This window comes from Budorcas taxicolor, chromosome 2 (assembly GCF_023091745.1).
Source record: "Budorcas taxicolor isolate Tak-1 chromosome 2, Takin1.1, whole genome shotgun sequence".
Classification (NCBI taxonomy): domain Eukaryota; kingdom Metazoa; phylum Chordata; class Mammalia; order Artiodactyla; family Bovidae; genus Budorcas; species Budorcas taxicolor.
Window position 1 is genome coordinate 173330944 of NC_068911.1, and position 14493 is coordinate 173345436.

Consider the following 14493-nt stretch of genomic DNA (forward strand, 5'->3'; position numbering starts at 1 on the left):
AAGGGATAGGCTACCCACTCCAATATTCTTGGGGTTCCCTTTGTGGCTCAGCTGGTAAAGAATCCGCTTGCAATTCGTAAGACCTGGGTTCCATCCCTGGGTTGGGAAGATCCCCTGGAGAAGGGAAAGGCTACCCACTCCAGTATTTTGGCCTGGAGAATTCGGGGTCGCAAAGAGTGGGACAAGACTGAGCGACTTTCACTTTCACAACCCACGTAAACCAACCTCTTTGAAGTCTTCCCATAATCTGTTAAAGAGTGTGAAGTTCTGAGACCAAAAAGTTGGAGAAACACTGCAATACAGAAACAAAGTACACTCTCAGGAAGCTGTTAGCAACAGAGACGGTGTAGATGACAATGGCGACTAAGATGTGAGGTTTGCGCCCCATTTTGGTAGGAACAGCCTTTCATGGGGAGGAAACCGCGTGGATAAGAGGAGGGAAAACGACCAAGAATGGTGGTGGCTAGGGGCCGCCTGGGCAAAGGCGCTCAGGGAGTGAGCCGGCTGAAAGCACTGGATAGGCAGGCCGATTTCTCTGCAAGGACACACACCTCCTTCCCTCTCACACTAATACCAGAGAGGCCGTAACTTCTTCTCTTGCAGGTCAGCGATCTAATGAAAGCCAGGAGGACATAACGTGGACCAGACAGAAAAAAAGGCCTGTCTCTCCGAATTATAACATTTAAAACTCTGTCCAGTTTGTAACGTCTGTACAGTACAGCACACAAGTTAAAACATCTGCTTCCTGACTTGGGCGGGGTGAAGGAGAGGGGAAAGCGACCCAAGGCAGGAAAAGGCGGGAAAATAAAGCCTTAAAGAAAGAAAGAGCGGGCTACTGGCAAGGGGGAGGAGGTAGCTCAGGAAGCCAATGAATGAGACCGAGGCTGCGGCACGTACTCCGGCCGTCCGTGTGCGCAGGCGCACGCCTAGTAATCTCGCGGGAAAGAACCGTTGCAGGTCCCGGCGTGGAGCCCAGGTAGGAGGGGAGGGGGTGGGGGAGCAGGAGTGAAGTCTCGCGAGAAGAGGCTGTCGCTGTAGCGGAGCCCTGTGGCTGTGTGTGTGTGTGTGTGTGTGTGTGTGTGTGTGTCTGAGGAGGATCCGGCGCCGAAGCTGCGGACGGTTTGCTGAGCCCGTTAGTGTCCCTGCGGAGACTCAACGCCGGCGTCATGTCCCGGTACCTGCGCCCCCCCAACACGTCTCTCTTCGTGAGGAACGTGGCCGACGATACCCGGTATGTACAGGGGAGGCCGCAGGCGGTCGGGGAAGACCGGCGCGGCGACGCATGGGGCCTGGGTCGGGGGGAGGGGAAGGGGTGAAGATGGCGGGTACTGCGCGGGCTTTCGGGCCTCAACTAGGCCGCGCCGCCGGCTCAACCGCCGCGTGGGAGCGAGGGCGGCGGCCGCTGATCCTCCCAGGCGGTCGCGGGAGCGCGGCCCGCGTGGCGCGGGTTTCGGCCCCCTCCCCCTCCGCAGATGGGGGGAGCCTTCCTCCTCGCTTCCTCTCTTCGGTTCCAGTCTCGGGTCTCCGCCGATCATCAGCTCCCCATTGATTTGAAGTTAACGTTCTTTGGGGTGCACGCCCCCTCGGTCCACAAGTTGTTTTTTTTTTTAGTTAAAATTGCTTTGCAGTAAAATAACGGGATCGGGGCGGGGGGGGGGGGGAGTGTGGCGTAGCATTTGCTACCCATTTTGCTGTGTTATACTTGCCTCTCTCTTTTTTTTTTCTTTTGGTGTTAGAGATGTTTGGAGAAAAGGGATGTTGAGATTAGAGATTAAAAAAAATTCTCCCAGTGAGACGGTACGAAGTAGTCCTTCCCCTTTTCCGGGAAATGCCGATCACCCTTTGAAAACGGAGGTTTAGGAAGCTTCTACCATTAGGGCGTTGATAGCTAAATTGGATTAATCTGGACCGTCCCTTTGTTCTCGCCAATTCCCTTAATTGCTTGGAGTTGCGGTCAGAATTTTTTTGGAAGAGATGTTACCAGATTTACGGTTTCACAAGTAACCACTGTACACACACACACCATTTTGGTAGCCTTGTGTGATTTTTCTGTCTTAACTTTTAAATAGGGAAAGTAAGCAATAGTAATTACTCTAGCTTCTAGGAAAATTTCCCCTTTATGTCAAGTTGACATTTATTGAGAAATTTTATATATTTGTCTTTTTATTTTTCAAATCGTATTTACCTGTTAAATTTGGGGCTAAAAAAAGTGCTTGGTATTTTTCAGAATACTAGAATTGCTTTAATGTTTTCTTTTAATTAACAATACTTATATACAATTTAATGTTAACTATACTTTTTATGAGAAGTTATGAAGGCTGTGGATAAAAGCAGTGAAGATTAAGTTGTAATGAGGTTTCCTTAAATGTCTTGTTTTCCTGTTGATGTAAAATACTAGTAGGTTTTATTACCAGCTCCTTTATTATGTTCCAAAATCATGGATTTCTGGCTGTCCTTTCTCAAAAAGATACATGTTGTATATTTTTACAGTTGGCTCTCCCTATTTGTTTCAGGTCACCCAGGAACATAGCACAGTCCCTTTCATTATTTAAAATAGTACAGAAAAGAAACCTATTTCTTACAAAGAAACTGTTAAAAGCGTGAACATAAAGATCTGGCGTCTTCTTATGATGTTTTAGGTCTGAAGACTTACGTCGGGAATTTGGTCGTTATGGTCCTATAGTTGATGTGTATGTTCCACTTGATTTCTACACTCGCCGTCCAAGAGGATTTGCATATGTTCAATATCCTTTCTTCAGATGGCTGATTAGTGAGGGGTGTTGAAGTTTGAAATTCAAGTTTTTGTAAGAGGTAACATCTAAAAAGTAGTTTTTTTGGTGTTTTTTTTTTTTTTTTTTTTTGGTCCTCTAATAAATGTTTTGTCTTCAATTTTTTTCTAAATTAATTCTGACTCACATTGTTCTTACTATTTCTTAAAGTTAATCCAAAAACAGTAAATTATTTAAATTCCCATTCATGCTGCTGAAACTCAAATCAATTATAATATGTGATTTAAATTTGAATACACTCTACCACCTCTAATGTAACTCAAATTAAAGGTTAATATGTTCTTGTGCTTAGCAATTTAAGTTTGGTATTCTTGTTTGTTAATTTGAATCACTTGATCAAAAACAGATTGTATAATAACAATGAGGTAAGCTTCTTTAATATTGTCCCCTAATTTGCTGTCCTCTGTTGTTACCTCAGAGAATGTAAAGCTGTACAGTTAATGGCGACCCCAAAGAGAAAGCATGAAAGAACCTTTAGAGTAGAGTTCAACACTTAAGGCAAGTAGACAAGCCAAAGACCTCTTAAGGATCAGGCTTGAAGAGAAGGGAGAGTTTGGGAAAAGAAAATATAAAGAAAAGCTGGAAGAAGGACAAGCCTAATGGGAGACAAAGCCTCGCTTTATCTACAAAAGGGGGAAAAGGTTGTTTTTCAAAGTTAAAGATAAAGCCATCTGTCATATTTGGCCAAGCATCTCATGACAAGTCCTTCTGACAAGCACTTAAAGAGTTAAAGGTCAAGATGAAGTTGAATGATGGCCAAGATTAAAGGAGTCATACCTGATGTATCCTACAGAATAACTATTTTCCTTGTTTTTTTTTTTTTCTTTTTTTCTTTTTCTTTTTTTTTTTTTTCCTAATGTTTTGTAAGCAGTTAATTTCCAAAATTTTTCCGGTTTGGTCTAGGGACAAAACCTGTAACTTGATTTTGTGGGCTTTTGATGTTGTGATGTGGTCTTGTATAAATGCATTCTCTCTTAGCTTGTCAAGTTAAAGTGTACCAGGATGTAATGTTGTTAAGCTTAAATTCAGCGTATTTCTGCTTTGGACCAAGTGGTCAGGTGCCGTAGGGTGGCAGGCAGGGCTGTTGGAGTAGCATGAGGTTCTGGAGTCAAACCAACTCCACAGAGGCATGCTGAAAGGGGACACAGATGCATGGACTGGGGATTACTTAGAAACTGTTCTGGTGGTCTAAGAAGGTCATATCCACTAGGGATACTATCTGTTTATAGGTTTTTAAAGGGAATGCTAGTGGCACACACATTCTTTTAATATCTGAAGCTTAGTTCTGTGAAACTTGGTGCCCCTGAATGCTTTAGCACATATGATCAGTTGTCCCAGAATAGCTGCAGAAAGCCTTATCCTTGCTATAAGCACTAATTAGGATCTATGGGAAATTGTTCCCTGGCCCAGAGTCTCAGGTGACATTATTTCCTTCTTTGAGATCATCTTGTGACAGCAGAAGTTTGGGCTGTGTACTTAAATTCTTACTGTTCACATTCAGCGGATCTCTGGAAACTTAGTTCTAGAGAGACTTAGGGGAAATGCCCAAAGCTGCGACTCCTGCAGGGCCTCTGCTCAAGGACAGTTGTGAGAATTGGTTGCAAAGCTCTGTTACAGACAGGATAAGAGCTATATCTGACTTGTTTTTTGTTTGTTTGTTTGAAGTAGCAGTGTATTCTGGCTTAGAGTGTTGACCTGATTTTACCTGGTTTGGGGGTGGCCTGGGAACCAGGATCAGCAGTTTGACTCAGGAGTATGTGATACTTGAGCCAGAGAAGAGTTATTATTCAAAGGAACCTCAAGGCAAATTATAGCTATGTTTATATATATAAAATCTTTCTATGGTTTTAAAATAGTTAAAAAGAAATGGGTATCAGGATTTTGCAAAGACCTTGAGTATAAATTTCTTCATAGCTGGCATCAGAATATTTGACTGCCTTTGTGTCATTCTCTTTTTTATCTGACCCCATTCTCAACTAACTGTCTCATGGTAAGGTAGAGCCTTACCATGATTCATCTAACCCAGGGTTCTGTTTTTGAGGATAGCCTCAGATGGTGATTGGCTCTCATTAATAATTTTTATGCTTCATGGTCTAAATCCTTTATTTTGTCTCAAAGTAGTATACCATTAAATGACCTTGTTCTTTTCAGTTATTTTAGAGCCCAACTGCATTAACCTGGAGGAGTGTTTGGTTATAGTAGTCCGGGCTGTAAACTCCCTATCAACCTTTGACTTTTCATGATGAAAGCCTCGTGATGTAAAACTTGAGAAAACCTCTCCTTCACTATACATAATAGCCTCAGGAAAAGAGAACTGGGACCCTGCTGTGGTCCTTAAGTCCTTTCAGAACAAAAAAAAATAGCAAATATAGTGAGACAGACCTTTTAGTCTCTGGAGTAAGAGAATATTAATATCAGTCTTGAAGGGACTGTATCACTTTGGGATGTTTTTAATCAGCACTTAAGATCTGAACTCCTCTCAAATTTAAGAAATAGAAATGGACAAGTTAGAACAGTGAATTTTAGTACAGAATGAAAATCCACACGCAGACCTAGCCTAAGTCCACTTCAGAAGCTTTCCTGTTAAACACTACTTTCAATATGTGCTTGGCTTCTATTAGAATGGTGGTTTTAGGAAAGGAACTAAATTTGGCTAGAAGAATTTTGTAAAGCTTACATTGACTGGGGAGAACAAGGCAACTTGGCCTCTCAGATCAAAAGCTGGGTACCAGCAATGGCACCCCACTCTGGTACTCTTGCCTGGAAAATCCCATGGACGGAGGAGCCTGGTGGGCTGCAGTGCATGGGATCACTGAGGGTCGGACACAACTGAGCGACTTCACTTTCACTTTTCACTTTCATGCATTGGAGAAGGAAATGGCAACCCACTCCAGTGTTCTTGGCCTGGAGAATCCCAGGGACAGGGGAGCCTGATGGGCTGCCGTCTATGGGGTCGCACAGAGTTGGACACGACTGAAGTGACTTAGCAGTAGCAGTAGCAACAACTCCTGCTTTGGGCTTAAAAGTATTATCTTGAAATTCTCAAATTGAAAACCAGTCCCAAACCCATTTCCTCATGGGAAACTTTATGCTTAAGTGTCATGGTTAGGGCTTTCTGGTCCAGGAATCTTTAGAAATGGTCTGTAATTTCTTGACAGCGTGCTTTTATAGTCTGTGCATGGATGTAATGTGCTTCTGGTATAGTGATGTCTTGAGTATTGCTTGATTCTGTCCTTGATAACTGCAAGTGGCTAGCATATCAGTCTTCTCAGCGTGGTATATAGTAAGACAGCTACGTGAAATAATCAATTAGATATGTCTGAAAAAATAGCAAGATTAATTTGAGGTTAATGCTTTCATTTCTTGTATATTCCGCTTGCTTACACAAGAACTATTGGCATTTTTTTTTTCATTTGAAACAAAAATACGAAAAACAGTTTTGGTTTTATTTTAAGAAATTTTTGTTTTGGCATACAACATAAAATTGGCATTTGTTTTTCTATTTTGTCTTTTTCTGTAAAATTCTTAAAACAGGAAAATCCTGATGGGATTACTTGGTAGTTCAGCTATAACAGACTTTATATCAATTATAACTTTATAATATGTATTCACATGTGTTTTCAACCACAGGTGCTTTAATACTGTGAAGCGTTTATAGCTGAATCAACCAACTAGTTAGTGGGGTCTTGATTTTCTAGAATAATGTTGAGAGATTGCAAATTGTTCCAGACTTACCAGCTGAACTCATTCATTATCAAAGTTTGCAAAACTTCCCGAGCCCCTTAACATTTAGCACATTTGAGGATGTTCGTGATGCCGAAGATGCTTTACATAATTTGGACAGAAAGTGGATTTGTGGACGCCAGATTGAAATACAGTTTGCACAGGGGGATCGAAAGAGTAAGTATAAGGACTCTTATGTCTAATACATGTAAAATACATCATATTTAGACACTGTTTTGAGAATGCTTCTTGGAAATATTTGTGCAATATGTCTATCTGTTCAAAACCGAAAATGATAGTTTGGGGGAATTCTTGAATACTTCGCAGAATTTCAAGGTAGACATAAGGATTTAGAATGCATTGATTAGAATCCCTGAAGTATGTTTGGACCCTAAGAAAGTGGATCATTATTATCAGTTAGGGCATGTTTAATATACTGATTGTGTAATCGAAAGGGATAAAATTTGTAAAGTTTTGGTTCTCTTGAGCTGTTTCCCTTCCTTATAAAGATCATCACTGTATATTGAGTAATTATGTAGGTGACTAGCTGTGGAAGTTGACAGACTGGGAAGAGTATATAGATTAAACCTAGAGTAGATGCTTTTATTGGTACTTGATTTTTGTTAATGCAGGCATACACCAGGTGTTGGCTGCATGCTAATAAGGCAGAAGTACAGGCTTTGCAGTCAGATGGACCTGGGTTTAAATTCTGGCTTAACCTTTATGTTACCTTAAGCAAGGTAGTAAAAGATAGAGATTAAAATAGTTACTGAAGAGACGAGGATCACTTAGGTAGATACAAGCTATTGGTAATTCTCTAGTTCTTGGGTTGGATGATAGGTTCCTGGGTAGTCACTATATTATTTATACCTTCATACACACGTACATAAGGTATACGTAAATCTGCTTCATAGGATCAAATGAGATTAATGAAAGGATTGAGGCCTGTCCAAGGGTATGAGTATGTCTAAGGCATTCAGCTTCCCTCATAGCTCAGTTGGTAAAGAATCTGCCTGCAGTGCAGAAGACTCAGGTTCGATTCCTGGGTCAGGAAGATCCCCTGGAGAAGGAAATGGCAACCCACTCCAGTATTCTTGCGTGGAGCATGGACAGAGGAGCCTGGCAGGCTACAGTCCGTGGGGTCACAACAGTTAGACACAACTTAGTGACTAAACCACCACCAAGGCATTCAGCAAGTGTTAGTTTTCTTTGTCATGGTTTCTCAGAACTATATAACTAAATGTATGTTGTTGCATTTTGACACTACATATTGTTCATAGGCCACCATTAAGTATTTTGTCATTGTTAATTGTGTTCCAGATAAATGGAAACTATGGTGAGATTGTTCCAAATTAGCATGTGGTTCAAAAGTCATTTGTGTTTTAATTTGGAATTTTAAAAATATTTTCCTGATGTTAAAGTAGTTGGCTTATTTTGGACAACAAACTAGATGTGAGAGGTCTTTGGGAAAAAAAAATTGAGATATTTGAGAGTATCATTTTTAACATAAAACCATCCCCTAATAGCCTTGCTTGAAAATAAATACCTTTTCCAAGATGCTCACAGTTAGCCTTGACACAGATTTGGGGGCAAAAGGGAAAGTGATACAGGAAATTTTCCTATAATTTGAAGGCTTAAATATTAAATTTTTAATATTTGTAAATATTTCCCTTCTCTGTTTCATAGCTCCAAATCAGATGAAAGCCAAGGAAGGGAGGAATGTGTATAGTTCTTCACGCTATGATGATTATGACAGATACAGACGTTCTAGAAGCCGAAGTTATGACAGAAGAAGATCAAGAAGTCGGTCCTTCGATTACAACTATAGAAGATCTTATAGTCCTAGAAAGTAAGTGATGTGTACCACAGTGATCTGTTAGAAAAACTTTGTTAGTCTTTAATTTTTTTTAATCTTTTTGTATACTTTTTAATTATGTATATTGTATGCTTCACTGAGACTTAAAATATTTTTACTACTTTATTTTTAAAAGTTTTATGGTTCACTTTTTAAATTAGAAACTTATAAATAGACATGTGTCACTGTTTGCTTTTTCTGATATACTTTTTAGCAGTAGACCGACTGGAAGACCACGGCGTAGCAGAAGCCATTCCGACAATGATAGGTAAATAACTTTGCTTTGAAAAAGACTTTATACATTTTTCAATTTCAGAGTGAACTTTTGCTCTAAAAACAAATTTGATTAATATAGAATCTAATTTTTACTCTAATTGTATTTCTCCTCTGTTTTGAAAGATTCAAACACCGAAATCGATCTTTTTCAAGATCTAAATCCAATTCAAGATCACGGTCCAAGTCCCAGCCCAAGAAAGAAATGAAGGCTAAATCACGTTCTAGGTCTGCATCTCACACCAAAACTAGAGGCACCTCTAAAACAGATTCCAAAACACATTATAAGTCTGGCTCAAGATATGAAAAGGAATCAAGGAAAAAAGAACCACCTAGATCCAAATCTCAGTCAAGATCACAGTCTAGGTCTAGGTCAAAATCTAGGTCAAGGTCTTGGACTAGTCCTAAGTCCAGTGGCCACTGATAGTATAAACCATGATATTTTTAGGCATGTATCATTCATTTACTCATAGTTTGGTTTACTTAAATTATCAGGAATACAATGTTGCAATGATGCTTAAAAAACACTTTGTCAGTTTTCCCTGTACCAGGCAATGGTTATAATTAAAATGATATGCTGTTGAGAAGCCACTCTTAAGAGTCCAGTTTGTTTAATGTTATGGGCAGCTACCAATTCGTGGTGTCTCTGTATATTTTTGTAAAGATTCTCATTTTTTATGCTTGAAGTATTGGTGAAAAGATGTTGGTTGACCATAATTTGCAACATTGTCTTATTAAAAATAAACTTTCATATCCATACTTGGTAGAACTGTTAACCTAGAAATGTAGCTTGCTAATAAGATAGAATGATAAAAAAGTGAAGTTGTAGCCACAGTACAACACTGACCGACCAGACACATTTAGGTTCAGGGTGGACCTGTTTGTCTTGTCAAGATGTCTAGGCCCGTGATGGTAATTTATGGCACAGTGTGGAATAGTTCTTTTGTTAACCCCCACTGTCTTGGAAAATGAGAAGTGGGTTAAGTAGCATTTTCAGGCAGATTGAAACAAGGAGCCTTCACTTTCCTGGTTTCTATGAAGATTTGGAACCATACAAACGTCGGAAAAACTCACCTTAAAACTTGGGCAGGTTGATGATGGCAGAAATAATTTTAAGGGGAAAAGAATGCTCTTATGTAGTTACTCTCAACTTTAAGGAGCGTTGTTGACCATAATATTGCGTAGTTTTCTTACTGCTGTTAAAAGCAAGTAAAGTGTTTCAAAGGAGGTTTTGTTTGTGAGTGTGCATAGTGTAAGAGGACTGAATTTTGATGCTTAAAGCACTTGGTGTGTGCATTTGTATCAAAATGTGCCCATCTCTTTATGAAGGAAGCTTGTTCTTCACACCTCAGTTTATTTAGCATGAGGCAAGTTAAAAAAACAACACTCCCATTCTAAGTGATTCTCTGGTGCCATGAGATTTAAAATAACTTTGAAAAAAATTAGTTTCAAGAAAGTCACATCTCTTTGAGTTTTTGATTATCAGTGTAGTACCTGATAAAAATAAGAGAATAATACCCTACTCTATAAAAATTCCTGACATCTCTTTGTGAGATCATGTGGGGGCAATAAAAAGTGACTTGATATGTCCAGTCTCATTTCAGAGTAAAAGCTAGCATCTTTAAAATTTTAGATCGCTGGCTTACAGGCATAAGTAAGAAATGCTGTGGGGAAACTATCCCTTTTAGAGGATTACTTTTTTCAGTTTTGGTTTTAGAGATCTAGGCCTTGCCTGTAAAGAACAAAAGGTGGTTTTTAAATACTGTTTGTGGAATGTGTTTAAAGGATTGATTCTAGAACCTTTGTATATTTGATAGTATTTCTAACTCATTTCTTTACTGTTTGCAGTTAATGTTCATGTTCTGCTATGCAATCATTTATATGCACGTTTCTTTAATTTTTTTAGATTTTCCTGGATGTATAGTTTAAACAAAAAGTCTATTTAAAACTGTAGCAGTAGTTCGCAGTTCTAGCAAAGAGGAAAGTTGTGGGGTTAAACTTTGTATTTTCTTTCTTATAGAAGCTTCTAAAAAGGTATTTTTATATGTTCTTTTTAACAAATATTGTGTACAACCTTTAAAACATCAATGTTTGGATCAAAACAAGACCCAGCTTATTTTCTGCTTGCTGTAAATTAAGCAAACATGCTATAATAAAAACAAAATGAAGGAAATAATGATTAACTGGAATTATTATAGTTTTGAATGAGATTCTAAAATAACAGTGGAAACAGTTCTTTGTAGATTTAGGAGTATTTTAAATCAGTGTTGCACTAGGCACAACTTTTACTTTGGAAATGATAGAACTTGCCAGAAAGGTACATCTTTTACATAGTACTTAAAATTTCCTATGTAATTTCAAAAGTTGTTTCATGATTGCATATTAAACCCCTTGGGTTAAATAACTTAGGTTACTTGTATTAAGATATGCATTAAAATGAAATGTGAGTCAGATTTTTAAGTTTATATTTTCATTATTAGATGGACCAATAATTCTACTCGTCCCCATCCTAAACAAGATGGATTGGGCTTTATCTTTATGGCATGATTTAAAATATTTTTGCGTTCAGTGTTGGTGAGCACTTAATGTTAAGTGATAATCACTGTGGGAAACTGGTTTAGGTGTTTTGTGGTCTGAGTTCTAGCTTTATAATGAAAACAAGTATAGCTGATATTATGATGTGCCAGACACTGTTCTAAAGTTCTATGTATTAATTCATTTACTCAACATGAACTCTGTGAGAAAGCTACTTTTATTTTCTCCATGTCACAGATGATAAACTGAGGCACAAAGAAAAAGCTATAAAAGGCAGATCCAGGATTTGGGCTCAGGCCTGATCCTTAGATGATTTTTTTTTTTTTTTAGTGGACTATAAATAGAGTAGATTGAGGAAATAACCCATTGAAATTGTTCTCAGTCCATATAGGATTAGAAGGCCTGATGTTTTCAGTTTTTTTATGTGTCACTTATTTTTAGACTTTCTTGAGAACTATATTATTTCTAAAGTGACATGTTTAACATGGCTTCAAAGGGACTATTTTATAGTTGAACCCATGATAGGGATCCTACTGATACTTGAGGATCCTTATAGAGGACTTTAATGTTGGGTTACATAGTTGCATAATTATTGAGTATGTACTGTGTGTCTGGCACGACCCATTATTGGAGTAGAACATATCAAGACTCAAGTGAGAGCTGACAGTTCACCTCTCTTTTTACTTAAGATCTCGCTGCATTTTTTTTTGAAGCCAAGTAAACAAGAAGAATAATGACAGATAATGCTTAAGGAAAGGTGCTACATAGAGTATGAGCTCTTAAGTTAACAACCCAGGAAAAAGACCTGGGAACTATTATACTATTCTCTTGAAAATTTGGCCCTGTAAGCTGCTACATCCAGTTCAACTAACAAAATCCTGTATACCACAGAGAAGAATAAAGAAAAACCAAACTGACAAACATCCTTCTTTTATTTAAGACCAAACTGCAGCTGGAATACCCAGTACAGTTCTGCTTACTACACTTCAAGAAAGATCTGAGAAAGCGGAAAAAGAACCAAAGAAGGGCAGTTCAAGCGACCAAAGGGTGGGTGGAAGGTGCTGCAGTATGAATACTGTACGAATATTTTGACTCTGGTCTGAAAAGATAAAAGAATGTTATGGAAACTACATGGAATATTTGAAGTCCCTTCAAGTTTGAAAGTAAGCATTTTAGGACAAATAAAAGGAAATTCAACTTTGTACTTGTGGAAACTAATCCCTAAATCTGAATAGGTTTATACTGATTCATGGGTAACAGGTCCATGTTAAATTATTGGAAACTAGGATGTCTGAATATCAAGGAAGACAGCCATAGTCTCTTACAGTGCCTCTATTGGTCTGTCTCAAAGTGAATTGGGTGAGAAAAGGTATGGTCCAATATAAACTTGGTTATCTCTTAAAGTCAGTTCTATTTTTGCTATTGGGAAATCTTGCCTTTGTTTATTATTCCAGTGCCAGTGTTTTCTGCTAATGCTTTGCTTTGTTGGCATCTGAGTTTCCTTACTTGTATGCCATATGTGGTTTACATCTTCCTTAAACACGCTCCCTTGTAAATTCCAATTATGATACTTGACATCCAGATAAGAGGGTCCATCTCTTCTCACCTCTTTCCTAGTCAGTATATTCAGCAAACATTTACTGAGCCCTTATTATGCCCCAAAAATTGTACTGGGTAACTGGGGAGAAAAACAGATAAAACTCACTTATTCAATAAATGTCTACTGAGCACAATCTAGTGAATCATAACAGTGTGGCCTCATTGTCTTGTTTGAGGTGTATTATAACAATATTTTACACCATTTATATCCTATGTAATTATAAAATCCAATATACTATCAAAGAAGCAATTTTGTGGTTATTTGCCATTTAAAAGTATCCAGTATTTGTTTGCATCCCATTAATACAAATGATGAAAAAAATGATTTGTTTTAATCTGTAATAAACTGATTTATTGTGCAGTGACTGTAATATACTAGAGTTATATTTAATTGTTAACTCTGCCTCCTCAAACACATATTAGGCAACAATCCCCAAAATAAGTATTTAACTTTGCATCAGATGTAAAGGAGACTCTGGGTGCTATAATTAAGATTATTTTGAGGCAGACAGAGAGCTGTTAATTCCCAACTGATTTAGTATGCTCTGTAATTGAGAAAATGTTCACCAAACTATACTTTTTAGTGATTTACATGTACATTTTATAGGGGACATGTTCTGTGTATAGTGAATAAATAACTTTTGTAGTATCACAAAATGTTTTGGATTCCTTAGTTCCTCATTAGGATGTGCAGTTTACCTATACATTGATTTCATCACTTGCATATTTTTGTCTTATTTCTGCTGCATTTAAAACTTTTCATCTAAAGTTATTCACCTAAAAATACAGAAGTGTTTAAGCCTTTATAAAGATTTTGAAAATATAGCAGAATACATATAAGGGAGATGTGAAATGGAGGTATTTTTACCCCTGCTTCATTTTTTAATATTTCAAACTTGCGTAAGACCACACAGCACGTAAGTGGCAGATACTAGTTAGTGTCCATGGTTTTTCATTTGGTTCATCTGTTTAAATCAAATAGGTAAATTTAATAACTTACACAATTAATACAATGGAATCTAGAATTCACTTGCAAGATTTAATAGATTTATGAACACAATTTAATTACAAAGAGTTTTTTTGAACTTTCTTGGATGAAAAAGAGGTTAAATGTAATCCAAGATCAGCTGTTGACAGCAGCTGTCACTCACTCTCCAGTCTAGCTTTCCAAATTTCGATCACATTGTATTGCATTTTGAACAGTTTTGTTTACAAAATCCTGAGATATTTTGAAGTGGGGAGTCTGTGAACTTGAACAGCACAGTGGTAGCTCAGGAGAACAGTGTTCAACTAAGAGGTCTGTCAAAGCTTTTTACACCTGGAATCCCAGGTGTAACTGTCCTCATTGATAAATGAAGTCAGCAGCCTTTTCACAACTACTGTTATCTATCTGTAAAACATAGCTAGCTGCTATGGAAAAGGTTCCTTTTGGGTTTTCCCTTTGTCCCTCCTTTAGCAGTGTTGGTTATGTTCATTGTGTTGTTCCTCTGTACTCCTAACAGTTGTTTCACCCTTATGTTAAAGGTGGGATTCTTTTCATATTTGGCCTAAAAAGCAAGGTGTGTAAATTGATTATTGATAATTGACAGAGTAGTTTGTAAAGAAGTAAAAGGCCTTTTTGTGTCTAGTTTTTTGTAGAGCACATCTCTGAATGCTAGATAATGAAATAAAACTGGTCAAGGATCCAAAAAATCTTGAATTTTTTTATTTTTTTTAGGT

General features: G+C 38.0%; 1 protein-coding gene across 2 annotated transcripts; it reads left to right on the forward strand.

Annotated features, from left to right (window-relative positions):
* The first annotated feature begins 1082 nt into the window (after positions 1 to 1082).
* On the forward strand, positions 1083 to 14210 carry SRSF10 (serine and arginine rich splicing factor 10). Of its 2 annotated transcripts, XM_052655642.1 has the most exons (7): positions 1083 to 1231; positions 2640 to 2744; positions 6586 to 6689; positions 8199 to 8361; positions 8582 to 8635; positions 8767 to 8868; positions 12116 to 14210. In XM_052655642.1, exons 1-7 carry the CDS (start codon positions 1167 to 1169, stop codon positions 12174 to 12176), a joined length of 654 nt encoding a protein of 217 aa, XP_052511602.1. In that variant the 5' UTR covers positions 1083 to 1166; the 3' UTR covers positions 12177 to 14210. The 2 variants fall into 2 exon arrangements, 1 of the variants encoding a protein (XP_052511602.1); XR_008200875.1 differs by lacking the exons at positions 8582 to 8635; positions 8767 to 8868; positions 12116 to 14210 and adding an exon at positions 3208 to 3571 and having other exon boundaries at positions 1092 to 1231; positions 2640 to 2811; positions 6583 to 6689; positions 8199 to 8220.
* Positions 14211 to 14493: the final 283 nt, after the last annotated feature.

Coding starts and splice junctions, on each gene's coding strand:
- SRSF10 (XM_052655642.1), top strand. CDS start 1,167: ATGTCCCGGTACCTGCGCCCCCCCAACACGTCTCTCTTCGTGAGGAAC. Junction 2,745..6,585: donor AGAGGATTTGCATATGTTCA/ATATCCTTTCTT, acceptor AACATTTAGCAC/ATTTGAGGATGTTCGTGATG. Junction 8,636..8,766: donor AGCCATTCCGACAATGATAG/GTAAATAACTTT, acceptor CTGTTTTGAAAG/ATTCAAACACCGAAATCGAT.